The sequence below is a fragment of the Lontra canadensis genome, unplaced genomic scaffold, assembly GCF_010015895.1.
Source record: "Lontra canadensis isolate GAN:19392208 unplaced genomic scaffold, GSC_riverotter_1.0 scaffold42, whole genome shotgun sequence".
NCBI classification, from domain to species: Eukaryota; Metazoa; Chordata; class Mammalia; order Carnivora; family Mustelidae; genus Lontra; species Lontra canadensis.
Genome location: NW_022631036.1, coordinates 5,533,694 through 5,547,444, shown reverse-complemented (window position 1 = coordinate 5,547,444; position 13,751 = coordinate 5,533,694). Strand labels below are relative to the sequence as shown.

Sequence of the window (13,751 nt, the reverse complement as noted above, 5' to 3'; positions counted from 1 at the left end):
TATTTATAGATATTATGGATACTCAGCAAAGAGCTTTTTAATATCAGTTTTGAAAAAAGTTTTTTCGTGGTAGCTTTTCTACTAAGTTGAAGTAAAAAAATGTCAGAGACTACTTTTTAAAAATAAGCACTAAGAAAATTAATTAAACTGGTTAGACACAAAAGGAACATTGTAGGAAAGGAAATAGCACGGGCTTGAACCCTATGATTTTATTGTTTTCACAGAAAATGCAATAACTCCTCATTGATATCAACTACCCAGTTGCAAGAAGAGTATATACCTTCTGCTTTGTTGAGATGCAGGCAAAGCAATTTGTAAGTAGTCATCAACCAAAAGGAAATGAATCTGAAGTGAATTTTTTTCCAGTTTAAATACTGTTGTGAGGCCCTGATCTTTGAAAGGCACATTAAAAAAAACAAAAAATGGTTTTGTTGTTATTAAAGAAATGCATTCAAAAGAATCCTTTAAAAATCACATTAGTCTGTCACCATCTTTCAAATCACTAATCAAAACAAACAAAATAGGTCATGAAAAATACCACAGCCAGTTTCATACAGTCTTAAGTATAGAACTGAATTAATTAATTGTTCTTCATATTATGCACTTTGACAGGTAAGTTTATTATAAAGTCTTAAAGTAAAAATGCATGTTTGGTGAAAGTACAGTTGTCATTCATATTTTGTCCTATTTTAAAATATAAAAGAGTGGGATTATTTTTACTATTTGTAACATGATGTAACTGACTAGCTGCTTTGTAATTCTGATTATTATAATGATCATAATTCACTGCCATGCCAAAGTCAATTGTGTGGTATATGTGAAATGAAGTGCCATGTGTTTTAGCCTGTCGTACGACATTGTAGCGTATGTACCATGCATCTTTCAGATCTTTAAGAAAATTTAATGGCAGGCCAAACTTCTAACTTACTAAGTACTATGAATCACATAAAACAAGAAAACATTTCAAACCAGGGATACATAGCGTATTGTAATTCATGATGGGACGAAAATATAGGTAGCAGGAAGAAAAAAAAAGAGAGCAGGGCTAGATATGTATATAACATCTGTAAGAGAAGATTGAGATTTTTTTAAAAGCACAAAATAAAAAGTTATGTCATTTTTAAATAATGCATAGGCAATGAGTATTTAATATAAATCCTACAAATATGACAGGGCATCCTTTTCTCACTTTTGAGACTGTTGAAAAGGAATGGTATTGGGCATGATTTGGCTCTTCTGGAGACTTTAGTGAATTTAGCGAATTTCAACATATCTAAGATGCCATCAGTTTTAATATGCACTTTTATTTTATGTATTGCTACACAGAAATGCGACCAATTGTAGTTAAAATAGGCCCAGTTGCAGAGATGTTAAAATATGGAGGAACAAGCGTCTTTGAACTACTGAAACAGAGGAGGCTTCTAATTAATTGGATCAGTTACTGACACTAGGAGATTACACGGTTTAATCTTTCTCCCAGAGAATTAAAAGCTCCATTGCCTGATGCCTTCCTATAAAGAACAACAATAACAAAAATGGCATCAATTACACTTAAAATGTCATCAAAAAGGAAAAAGGGAAATATGTTGGTGAGTTCAACTCTTAATAAATACAAAAAATATTAGGAAAAGAAAGGCAGTTGATAAACAGGTAAGTGCTTTAAAGTCATCATTATTGTAACTAATGTTAAACAGGAGATTACTTAACACAGTTTACATTTCACTTATCCCAACATTTTAAAATTTCCCACATTTTGATTCATTTTCTTTCAATTAAAGCAACTGAACATTTGATCTGGAGTGCAAAACATTCTACAATTCTAAGATTGTTGGTTTATATAAATGATCCAGAACCCACTTGAGATATATATTCTAATTTATTACCTTATCAATAAATCTGATTATTTTGCAGTTCTTCTGACTGCCCTTTGTACTTGGCACTCATTTGCAATTTCTCAAAAATTTAATCAAAACTAATTTTTGAAGTACCAGCCAGTTCTCATGACTTCTGAAGTGTGTGTATTCTTATTGTGTGAAAGGTTATAAAAGACTTCAGTATTTTATAAGGATTGAAGCTTTCACTTGCAACAATTTCTTTATGCAGTGTTAATAAGGAGAAAAGAAGACTTGATTATTTTCCTGGGAAGGACGAAGGTATATCCAAATATTCTGAACATACATTTTCTTTTAGTTCTTTGCGAAAGTCTCACTCAAATCAAATTCAAGATAAGGGAAGAAGGCTGCAATGAGCTAAGCCTTTCTTTAGATGAAAACAGTTTTATCAGTATTATCAGCAATGAGTGTGCAGAAAATCAGTTAGGAAGGATGATCCACTAATGTGGGATAGTGGAGGGAAGTGGTTAGTTGCCATATTAAATGAAAGTCAAGGTGAATGAGAGTTAGTAAATACTAAGTGCCCCAAATATTGTTTAAACTCTTTGGTTTGGATTTGATAAAACAGATGGTTGACTGTAATTCTGAAAATTTTCAATATGCCTGATGTGTTCAAATAAATTACAAAGCTTATTAGTTAATTCTGTTTAATTTAAAGGAATTGGTTTAGCTCGATTTTATCACTACCTAGATATTCCAGCTGGTCCCCTCTTTACGAAAATAAGCATTAAATTCCAAGTTCACATCTGTTTCATATTTTACTTTCACAGGTTTGACTTTTGTTGTTTTTGTTGTTGTTACATGTATGAAAAGTATGGAAGAGTGCATCAGGGGTTCCTATTCAATTCTTTCCTGCAGACATTAAGGTGTATGAAGCCCTGAAGATTTATCCCATGGTAACATAACCAATAAATTATATAACTAATCTCATTTTGGTGACAAGTAAACATTGCTCAACAAACACACATACCGCTTTGCATACCTTACCTGGAAAGAGGCTTTATTGAACATAGCTGTAAAATTATCTTTTAAGTTGAATTATTGAATTTGCACAAACATTTCTACAGAATTTTTTTTTCTTTTAAAAATCAAGCTTTGTCATTTTCCACTACATTTTGTTGTGCTTTTTATATTAATATTTGCAAATGTTATAATTTAATACTTATATCCCAATTACTTGCATATAATCAGTTTTTTTTAAATCCTGGGGTGTTGAAAGAACATATAATAATAATAATATTCTTCTTTAGACAAAAGTCTTTTTTAAATGAAGTTAAAAGCTGAGATAATTTAAGGAAAAAGATCTTCAAATTTTCATAACCAACAGGTTTAAGTGAAAGTTACAATGCGTTGGAAAACTGGCTGGTTAAAGGTATGATTTGTCCTCAGGTAGCTCAAAATCATTTTTACAGGTTTTCATTTTTTTGTAAAAGTGTTTTTAATCTTGGTAAAATAATAAAATAATATTTCACAATTTGCACAGAGTCTGACTAAAGGGCAGAGGCATATTACCTTCAGTATTTAGAATAAAGCCAGATTTTTCAGGCCCAGTTCCGCTGTAGAGTTTGTGCGCACTGCAATCACAAACATTTTCTTGCTCCCTCTAAAGCTAGGGCCAATTTCATTTCAAATGGAGGTTAGAGTAAAAAAAACCACTCTTTTGTTTTACCACCTTCTGCGCTAAGTATTATCTTAACAACCTTTTGCTCTGGTTGACCCATATAATAACCTGGAAGAAAAAAGTGTTGCTCCCATGTCTGGTCTCAATGGAAGTTATTTTCTAATGGACAATAAGCCGAAAGGCCATGGCTGTCTAGGAGGTCAAACAACAAATATCTCGTCTGCATGGGCTTACGCAGCAGCTCCGGTCCTTTCTTCTTCAGAAGCGGCTTTTGTGGTCTTGCCTGTAATTTGCACATTTAGGCTCTGTAGTTTGTTTATAAAATAGTTTTACACAAACCACTCTTAGCAGTGCAAGCTTCTGAGTTGAAAATTATTCAGGCTTGTTTCATTGAAGGCACTTGGTTTCCATGGCAATTTATAAAAGATGGTGGTTTGGTTTCTTCATTGGAACAGATGACTTAGTTTGGGTGTTCAAGTGGCCGCAAGCAAACTCCGATAAGCCTGTGTAATATGTAAGCCCAGGTTTACCATCCTGGATAGTAATGCATGCAAAAAGAGACAGCATACAGTTATCTAGCTTAGCCATGGGAGGAAAACAAATAATAACAATAAAGGTGGGATGGGGACAGGTGGGGAGGAGCACGAATGTTTTAAATAATTCTGAGTTCGGGTTATTTTTAAGGAAGGGTAACAACCAAAGGTAAAAGGGCCTACATTTATTTAATTCTCTACGTAAAACCTTCTTGAAAGGAAAATAAATGCCAGCTCTTCACGTACCCTGTTTACAGTGAGGTTTTTGTTGGCAGGCCATTAGGTTTCCATGGTAACAAGCAAACTATTCATTTGAAACAAAACCAGCCATGACTTTGTGCTTTGACAAGGATTTCTATAGCTTTTTTTTTTTTTTTTTTTTTTTTTCCAGAGTTCAACCAGATGACCAGATGATGCTGAAATCTTTTTAGCCACAAAAGCACCTGAAGGTCTCTTCTCTACTCAGGTCAAGATTATCTTTTATATGTAGTTTGGAATAAGTTATACTTCCATGATGTCTTTTTATCCCCAGTGCTTTAAAAAATTCGTTTTTATTATTTTGAGTCAGTAGTCAGTGGAGGAATCTTTGGTAGTTTGTTTTTTCAATGTCCATTTACAAAGACTCTTTCTTCATGCCAGTGCCTGGTGAATCTTTTATAGCCTCTGCCAGGATAAGGTCACCTTCGAGGACTTAAGATAGAGATGAGGACGATGACCGGAAAAAGCCATAGATGTACTAAAATTCCAACAGCACCATCAACAGAATCTAAAGACAAGGAAAATAAATGCCAAGAAACAAACAAAAAAAAGAGAATAAATATTCCATGTAGCTACCAATACAACTTTGGCGAACTAATAAAACAACAGTAGTATGTGGAAAATATTTTTGGAAAATACTTTTTTGTTTGTTTTATTAGTCTATTTCCAAGACATGTGAAAAGGAAAATAAAGGTATTGTTAGAAAAGTAGAAATATTTTTAAGTTGATATGATATGCTTGAGAACTTGTCCAGAAGATATTTGTGTAAGTTTGTGGCTGAACTCAACCTCAGAGTCCTACTAGCCACATGGAAGTATGCACACATAAGAAATTCTTAGAAATCCTAAGAGGTCTTTTTTTCCTCCAAAGCTTCCAAAAATGATTAAGATTAAAGGCTGAGAGAAAAACTACTTTCTATGAAAACTAGGAAGGGATTGTTAGGGGTAGAAAATCAGTTACCATAAACAGTGGATTATATATGCTTAGGTCAGTCCTGTATCTATAAATTGAATAAATAATTATCTATTCAGTGTGAGTTTTAGAATCAGTCCATTTAAAAAAATCTGTTCCACTATTCTGCCTTAAGATTCCTACCATAACTGGTGTTTCAAGTAAAGCTTCATGTCCAAGTGATATGTTGTAGAATATATGCATTGCCCAGGAGGGCTAACATGAGCAAGTTCTATAATTCAGTCATCTGGTTTAAATTACAAAATGGCTCTCACCTAGGAAAGAGCTAGATTTTGGACACAACAGACAAGGGCAGCTTTTAACAGTGTGGGCCATGGTACTGCCCGAGAAGGTTTGGGAACCAGAGCACTCAAGAAGAGGTTTTTGGCTGCCAGGCTGGTTTGTACTTAGAAATTAACATTAATTTAATATTCACCAAACAATGTTTGTCACAGTGAGCTTAGCAAATGCTAGGTAAGCAGATACAGATGTAACAAGATACTTTCTCATACTAAAGAAAATGTTTCTGTTTAATAGGGTTGCTTCCTCTGATTTACAAAGGCTGAACAAAAATACCTCCAATATGTACAGATATATCTTATTTAAAACAGCCACACATTTCTCTGACTTTAGAAGAGAAGATACCTGATTTTGAAAGTGTTGTATTTTGTAACAGTAAAGTCCTTCGGGGTTTGCATCATCATTTCACTGTTGCTACTCTTACCACTTCTGTTTTCTCCATGAGGGAGAATGTTCTCTCTTGCTTTCCTCATTTGGAAAGTTTAATTCAATGTTTTGAATTTAATTTATAATAACTTTCAGTGATCAAATTATCCAAATGTAAGATTTCTATGTAAGATAGTAACCACCTTCAGTTACTAGAATGTTACTGTGACTGATTTATGTTATGAAATTCAATCATTCTCCTCCTCCAAGGAGAATGCATGCTTTTCTGCACATTTTGCAAATCTACTTCATTTGGATACTGCTACTGGTTTTCTAAAGCAAAATTAGCCAGACACAGGGAGAAATTTTTACTGAATCTGTTACTCAGAATGCTATGTGTAATGAAAAGAAGGTGAAGACTATGAGCAAAGTGACTCATTGTTATAAACAATCTTAGTTTTTGTCTTTTTACAATGCTTAAAAATGGAGTCAGTTCAGTTTGTATGAGCAATCACTGGGTAGTTGCAGAAATTTAACTTTCAACATCTAGACTAATATAATTTCTCATTAAATACACTCAAACCAACAAAGACTCTGATTTGCTCTAGACTTAACAAAATGGATTTTCATGCTCCTTTTATACATACTAAATAATTGATGAGTTATTTGTGTAAATTTAGCTTGATCAATATCCCTTTATATTAACACAGAAGTAAAGATTGCAGATGGGCCTATGAAAATACTTCAACTGGAGGAATTTTTAAAAGATATGATTTTAGTTTTTTCAACTGTACATGGATAATATGGAGATGAAGATTTTAAGAAGGAGCTCAATACATAATTCTGATGTTTTTGCATTATTTATAATTTTTTAATTTATGTCTCTGATTCAAAACATTTTTGTGGTGACAAAATAAAATCTGAAGATATAATATTCAAACCAGAGTAAAAAAATGAAACCAAATTACTAAACAAGATTGTGATGCATATAGAAGAATTATACCAGAATACCAGAAAAAAATGGACTGATTTATTACATAGACCTAAGCCAAAATTACTTTTGTCGTATCTTAGGTCAAATATACATACCATCAAATTTAATACTTTGTTTTAAAAAATCTTCAAAATTTTAGTGTCTCACATATAAGGAATTTCTAAATTTACAAACCAAAAATAAATGAGTTTTAAAAATTAGACCATTTTAGCTTAATAGTTATTATGTTACTTTAATATCACACCAAACCAGTCCAGGAATAGACACTTACTCTTAGTCGTTAGGTCCTGTTTTGCACATTCTCCTTCTGCAATTGACACATCATCAATGGCAATGTCACCTTCTATGCCAGGACCTCGAATACCTTCAAAAATGAGCTATAAATATGAATGAAACAAACCTAAATGTCTACCTTTGATTTATAGATGGATTGTTATCATGAAATCGAGGAGCCAAACCTAAAACTGACAGCAATTCTGACATTTATTATCAATGGTCTTTAAAAATGTTACTTACAAAAAACATAAATGTTCTTAACAAAACCAGTGACAGGATATACCTTGCTTACTATTAGTTTTTCACATCAAAAGCTCTGTGTTGATTTTAAAACAAAACTAAACTGAGTAATATAATAAAAACTACCACTATTACAAACCCCAGCACTTCTTTTTTCTCTTGCAAAAACGTGAATAACTTTCTCATATTACTATATGTTATATCTATGATTTCACTTTTGACATTCTACCTTTAAGAACTTGAAGATATTTATGGGTTTACCTATGTTGAGTATTTAATGACAGACCTTTGAATTTCAACAGTGATTGACATTGAGGTTTAATACATCAAAGTTGAAAGAATAGCTAGCTGAATGAAATCACTCTCCTATTATTACTAAATTCTGAATACAGTGACAATATAAGGACAATTAGCAAATTTTTATTTCATTTTTACAGAAATAAGACTGTTTTAAAATTTTCTCTCTAACCCCACAATTATTCCTTGTGTCTAGCAAAACCCTTTAATCTTTTTGATATGAAAAAGCAACTATGAATTTAGTGATTATATTCACAAACATTTCTACATGCCAAAATGAAATATCTAGTTTGGTCTTTCCAAGGAAAAATTAGCTTAATGAAAAGGTGTTTCAACATCAAGCTGATACGTGCATTTTTATACAATTTCTAGCCTTGTTTCGTTGCAACAAATTAGAGGGAAAGTCTATTTTTATCGATGCCAAAATTTTTGGTTTTGTTTTTGCCTTTGAAAGTATCTTGATATGGTTCATTAAAGGCAAGTTTGTGGTGATTTTCAGAAAACTTAGGCTACCTTTGAGAAGTTCATCTGTTGTTCTCCGAAGTACTATATTAATTTTATCGACTGAGATTTCTAAGTGATAAGCAGAAGCATTAGTTATCAACTTTTGTACTGAGTCTCTTTTCCCCACTTGAATATAGTCCACATGAGTAAGAATAATTTTCATGATTCGATAGGAGAAAAAAGTTCAGAGAAATTTTTATTTTTATGTTTAACTTGTGTAGAAAGAGTTTCCTCCTTACCTATGTTGAGATAAATAAGTTAATAAAGAATTGCCCAAAGCTGTTTCTTTGAAAAACATCCAAAATATCATGCATCACTGAAGCCAAAACAAAATGGCAGACCAGAATTAAAATATGGTATAGAATCAAGTTAGTGGTATACAAATTCTCAATCAGCAATAAAACATTACTTTGGCTGCCTGAAAATAATGACTTGCATTTGATATAGAGTGGTGTTTTTGAAAGTTATCTGGAAAGTGGCTAAAAAATCCTCAGAGGACTGTTTTAATCACAAGGTCCTCAAAGTGAGAATTAAAAATACCAAAATCAATGGTATAAAAATCCAAGAGCACTGACATCAGAAAGGGGGAAGTCGCTTTAGTGACAGTATGGATATCACATAATTTATTTAACTAGCACCCTATTGATATTGGTAGACATTTAAATTATTTTCAGCTATTCTGAACAAGACTGAGATGAATGCATTTTATTATTTTTAAGTAGGATCCATGCCCAGTAGTGAGTCCAACACGGGGCTCAAACTCACAAACCTGAGATTAAGATGTGAGCTGAGATCAAGAGTCAGATATTTAAGACTGAGCCACCCAGGTTTCCCAGGATGAATGCATTTTAAACATTAATATACACACTTTTTAAGAACACACAGCTCTTTAAGGTCATCATAAATTGCCCCAATCAGCACTATTGCCTTTTTCCTACCCATGGGTTTTTTAGTCATTGGGTATTTTTTTTTTGTTTTGTTTTGTTTTGATATGTGCTGCTTACCTGGTCGAGAATCAATGTTAGAGTAAATCAATGGTTATTCCCACCCCCTTCTTAGTTTCAGTCATGTGATGCTGAGTCTTCTCTCCTGAAGATAACAACATGAATGGAGTGTTATCTTGGAGAAAGTCAGAACTCACAGATTCATGATGATATGAGTCTTAGTCCATAAAATCCAACATGCTCCACTTTGGCCCCATGGCTAATACTTAACTGAATAAAAGTGGAGTGCTATCATCTCAATTCTTTGTTTTATGCAGGTACTAAAAGGATTGAATGCAGTAAATCATAGATTTCTGCCTCCCAGTCAGGATTTAAGTCTGGACTGAAGCAGGAATAGGAATGTACTAAGAAAATTTTGTTTGGTAAAGAGGAAACCTCTTCGGTCATCAAGAGTTTTAATTTTAAAAGATGGTGTGGGAGGGAAAGGTTGTAAGCACTGCTTGTAGAAGGCAGTAAATTAGGGGTGTGCAATGCAGTCACAGCAAAGAAGGGGACTGAATTTCTTTGTGTGGAAAGTGAGGTGTTGGGGGGAAGACTAATAAGGGTAGGTTAGAATGGTCTGCACCTGCTCACACTTGAAATTCAAACAGATGAAACTGAAGTCATAATCTTTTCATTGGAAAGGATGTTGGAAAAACGGATTAGGAGTATATGGATTTTCCATCTTTGGTATGTAGAGGTGAATAGGTGATAAAATTATCCATCCAAGTATTTTCTTCTTATTTAAAGCTCACAATTATTCTCACTTAGCAAGTTCTAGTCACCTGGAGCTAGGTGGCAATATAAAAAAGATGGGACTGTTTTAAAAGTGAAAACTAAAATGTATAATTCATCAAAATCATTTCTGAATTTTTCAAAGCTCCTTGCCCCGGAATGATGCTGCCGTTGCTCAAAACTCTTCCGAATATCTTTCACTGACTTTAAAGTATTAATCACTCCTACTTTTCCCATTAACTTCCTTTAACCTCCCTTCCTTCCACTTCCCTGTGCAGGTGAGACCTAGGCTTGGTTTAAACACAAGGTCAGACCTGGGTCGGTGCTAAAAACAGAGTCCTGAAGCAGAGAGGTTGTGAAGGACACTGCCACACTTATTTTGTGGTAGGACTGAGAGGAAGTGCTGGAGAGTCTTCTGTGGTGTCAGAGTAGACTGATTGATGCAATTTAATGTGTTTGCTTCCTCCCTGCAATATGTTGACTGGTGTAGCTGGCGGAACAACAAAAATACAGATCAACAAAAGTCAAATTTTCAGGTGTTCAGAGGACTGCCTAGATCTAGAACATTCTCTTATATAAATACTTCATCTCTTATGGATCCTGAATGAGTTAAGGATTAGTAATAATACTTGGCTGATTTGTAAGTCTATTATTTACATTTATCGGCACAACTATGGATAATACAGTTTGTCACTGAGTAAAGCAACTGAATTACTTTCTGTATAAGCATAGCAGGTGTTTTATTTATCATGTATGGAAACAAATCAGATGTTTTATATATTGTGTGTGGAAATAAATCAGAATTATAGTAGTTACTAGTAGGATGATAAAAATAATTTCTGACAATTAGTCTCTTGGGATGGTTATATAATTAGTGTGTTTTATGTTTATTTGTGATTTTGTGATAATAGGGAATCCAATCCAATAGGCTAGAGGAATGTCATAGTCCTCGTCAGGGTCCTCTTTGAACAGGAAGAAAAAGATCCTGTGTGAGATATTTGTTTCCTTTTAATTTCCATTGCAGTTTTGCTCTTACAAAGGTATATTTTTTTAACTCCTACTGACTCTCACAAAGAGATTATTATTGCATTGTTCTTTTTATGTTCTGAACTCTAACTATATCTTTGAATTATTATAACAACATTTTATAGACTCTAATACTCTCATAAGTGGCTTCTAGACTACGACTTAGAGAGATACTTTTTCCTGTATAATGTTTTTGATTGTAAAGTAGGTAATTAAAATAAAATGTATACATATTCCATTTAAACAATGTACCTTGGCCAAACTTTCCAGTGTTTATAAAAATACTTGGTGACAACATTGAGATACCACCTTACACCAGTTAGAATGGCCAAAAATAGCAAGACAGGAAACAACATGTGTTGGAGAGGATGTAGAGAAAGGGGAACCCTCTTACACTGTTGGTGGGAATGCAAGTTGGTGCAGCCACTTTGGAGAACAGTGTGGAGATTCCTCAAGAAATTAAAAATAGAGCTTCCCTATGACCCTGTAATTGCACTACTGGGTATTTACCCCAAAGATACAGATGTAGTGAAAAGAAGGGCCATCTGTACCTCAATGTTTATAGCAGCAATGGCTATGGTCGCCAAACTGTGGAAAGAACCAAGATGTCCTTCAACGGACGAATGGATAAGGAAGATGCGGTCTATATACACTATGGAGTATTATGCTTCCATCAGAAAGGATGAATACCCTTTTGTAGCAACATGGATGGGATTGGAAGAGGTTATGCTGAGTGAAATATGTCAAGCAGAGAGAGTCAATTATCATATGGTTTCACTTATTTGTGGAGCATAACAAATAACATGGAGGACATGGGGAGATGGAGAGGAGAAGGGAGTTGAGGGAAATTGGAAGGAGAGGTGAACCATGAGAGACTATGGACTCTGAAAAACAACCTGAGGGTTTTAAAGGGGTGGGGGATGGGAGGTTGGGGGAGACAGGCTGTGGGTATTAAGGAAGGCACGCATTTCATGGAGCACTGGGTGTGGTGCAAAAACAATGAATACTGTTATGCTGAAAAGAAATTAAAAAAAAAAAGGAAAAAAAAATAAAAGAAATGTAGCCCATAGAAAACGTCTAACATGAGCACAAACTAATCTCAATAAGGAAGTTTATTTTATCACTGTTGGCAATAGGAGAGGGTGTAAATATGATACAGTCTACAGCTGAGGGATGGATAAATTATATTTATAAAATGCTACACCACCTTGTATTTAAAATAAACTATATAGGGGCACCTGGGTGGCTCAGTGGGTTAAAGCCTCTGCCTTCGGCTCAGGTCATGATCCCAGCATCCTGGAATCAAGCCCTGCATCAGGCTCTCTGCGCAGCAGGGAGCCTGCTTCCCTTCCTCTCTTTCTGCCTGCCTTTCTGCCTACTTGTGATATCTGTCAAATGAATAAATAAAATGTTTTAAAAATTAAAAAAAATAAACTATATGAACTATAAAAAATACTTGGTGACAAACATCTTTTTCTCAGTCATAAAAAGGGGAAACTATAACAGTTTGTTATGATGTATCTAAACTTGCAAGCTGTAGTCTGTATGCAATGAAAAAAAAAACCTGAATTTTATTCATTTAGAAAAGAAATGCTCTCTAGTTTAATAGGTTAAGTTTTGTCACAATTTTATGAAGTACCACCATGATTCTGATTACTATTACATTAAGGGATAAAACTATGTTCCTTTCCTCTGCAGTACTTCTGAAATGCATCTGGTTTAATTGCCATGAAGAAGAAATTAATGGCATCTAGATACTTGGGGAGAAAATGTTAAAGTTTAGGTTTTCTAAAAGGGGGGAAGGAAGCTCAATTTATGGAAAACCTGTTCTTTACACACTATCACAGTGATATTATTTAAAATGTTTTCCCGTAACTAAAATGACAAGTTTAAAATTCTATATGTTTTCACAGTGTGTGCTTGCAATTCAGCAAACTTAGTATGTAGGAAATACTGCATGATCGGAAAATTAACTGTTGGTGGGTATATTCAAATGGGAAGTTAATAAAATGTATGTGGATTTGTATTTGTACAATGACACTACAGAAAATTAGTTTAACCCATTAATTGGCAATTTCTTACATATGTTATAGTGATTTAAATCTTATAGTCATCAGTATAGAGATAGAGATAGAGATGATGCTATAAAACCTGTGTTCTGATATAAATTTCTCAGGAAGGAAGGAAGAGCTCCATGCAACACTAATGAGTGAAAGTAGATGGGGGGAGTCAGAGAATATAATACACTTCTGATGATGTGTCCTCAGCATTAATGATGCCTTCTGCAAATGTTCAGAGCATATTTTCTTCAAGATAAGAGAAATATTGCATCTGATTATTACTGTTAAGGCAAGGAGGAGTCTAAGGAGGAAGTCTGAAAACTGACAGTGTACAGCACTTGGAAAAAGCTGGGATACAAATAAAGTTGAAAATAGCTATTAACATTGGAAAATGTTTCTAATGGTTACTTTAGGAGCCACCGCGATGTCTATATAACGGCCCTGGAATTTGGCTTAGAATGCCAGATATATATCTACATGAACATGTGGTATCTAGTAAGGAGGACAATATATTCCAGATTATTATTAATATTAGACAAGCATGAGGGCAGCATGATGCAATAATAGAACTAAAATCTGTTTCCGATCCTTATTTAATGTTAAGGATTTAGGTGATTTAAGATACTGTCTCAACATCATTTTGGAATCTTTAAATGAGGATATTAGAGAAGAAGATTTCCAGAATTTCTTTCAACTAAAACAAAGAAAACATAAC

General features: G+C 33.8%; 1 protein-coding gene across 3 annotated transcripts in view; it reads right to left on the bottom strand.

Annotated features, from left to right (window-relative positions):
• Positions 1-2,875: 2,875 nt before the first annotated feature.
• The window catches only part of MDGA2 (MAM domain containing glycosylphosphatidylinositol anchor 2), an 845,317-nt gene continuing 834,441 nt past the window's right edge, over positions 2,876-13,751 (bottom strand). The window contains exons 16-18 of one of the 3 annotated variants that reach the window (XR_004384228.1): positions 7,187-7,292; positions 4,293-4,812; positions 2,876-4,047 (exon numbers count right to left, since the gene is read on the bottom strand). Coding sequence is in view for 1 of the 3 variants with exons in the window: in XM_032871192.1 (XP_032727083.1) it covers positions 4,724-4,812; positions 7,187-7,292 (195 nt within the window). In the remaining 2 variants the exon portion in view is untranslated. Of the gene's footprint in view, positions 4,813-7,186; positions 7,293-13,751 lie in introns of all 3 variants that reach the window. The other 2 variants (XR_004384229.1, XM_032871192.1) reach the window with 2 other exon arrangements.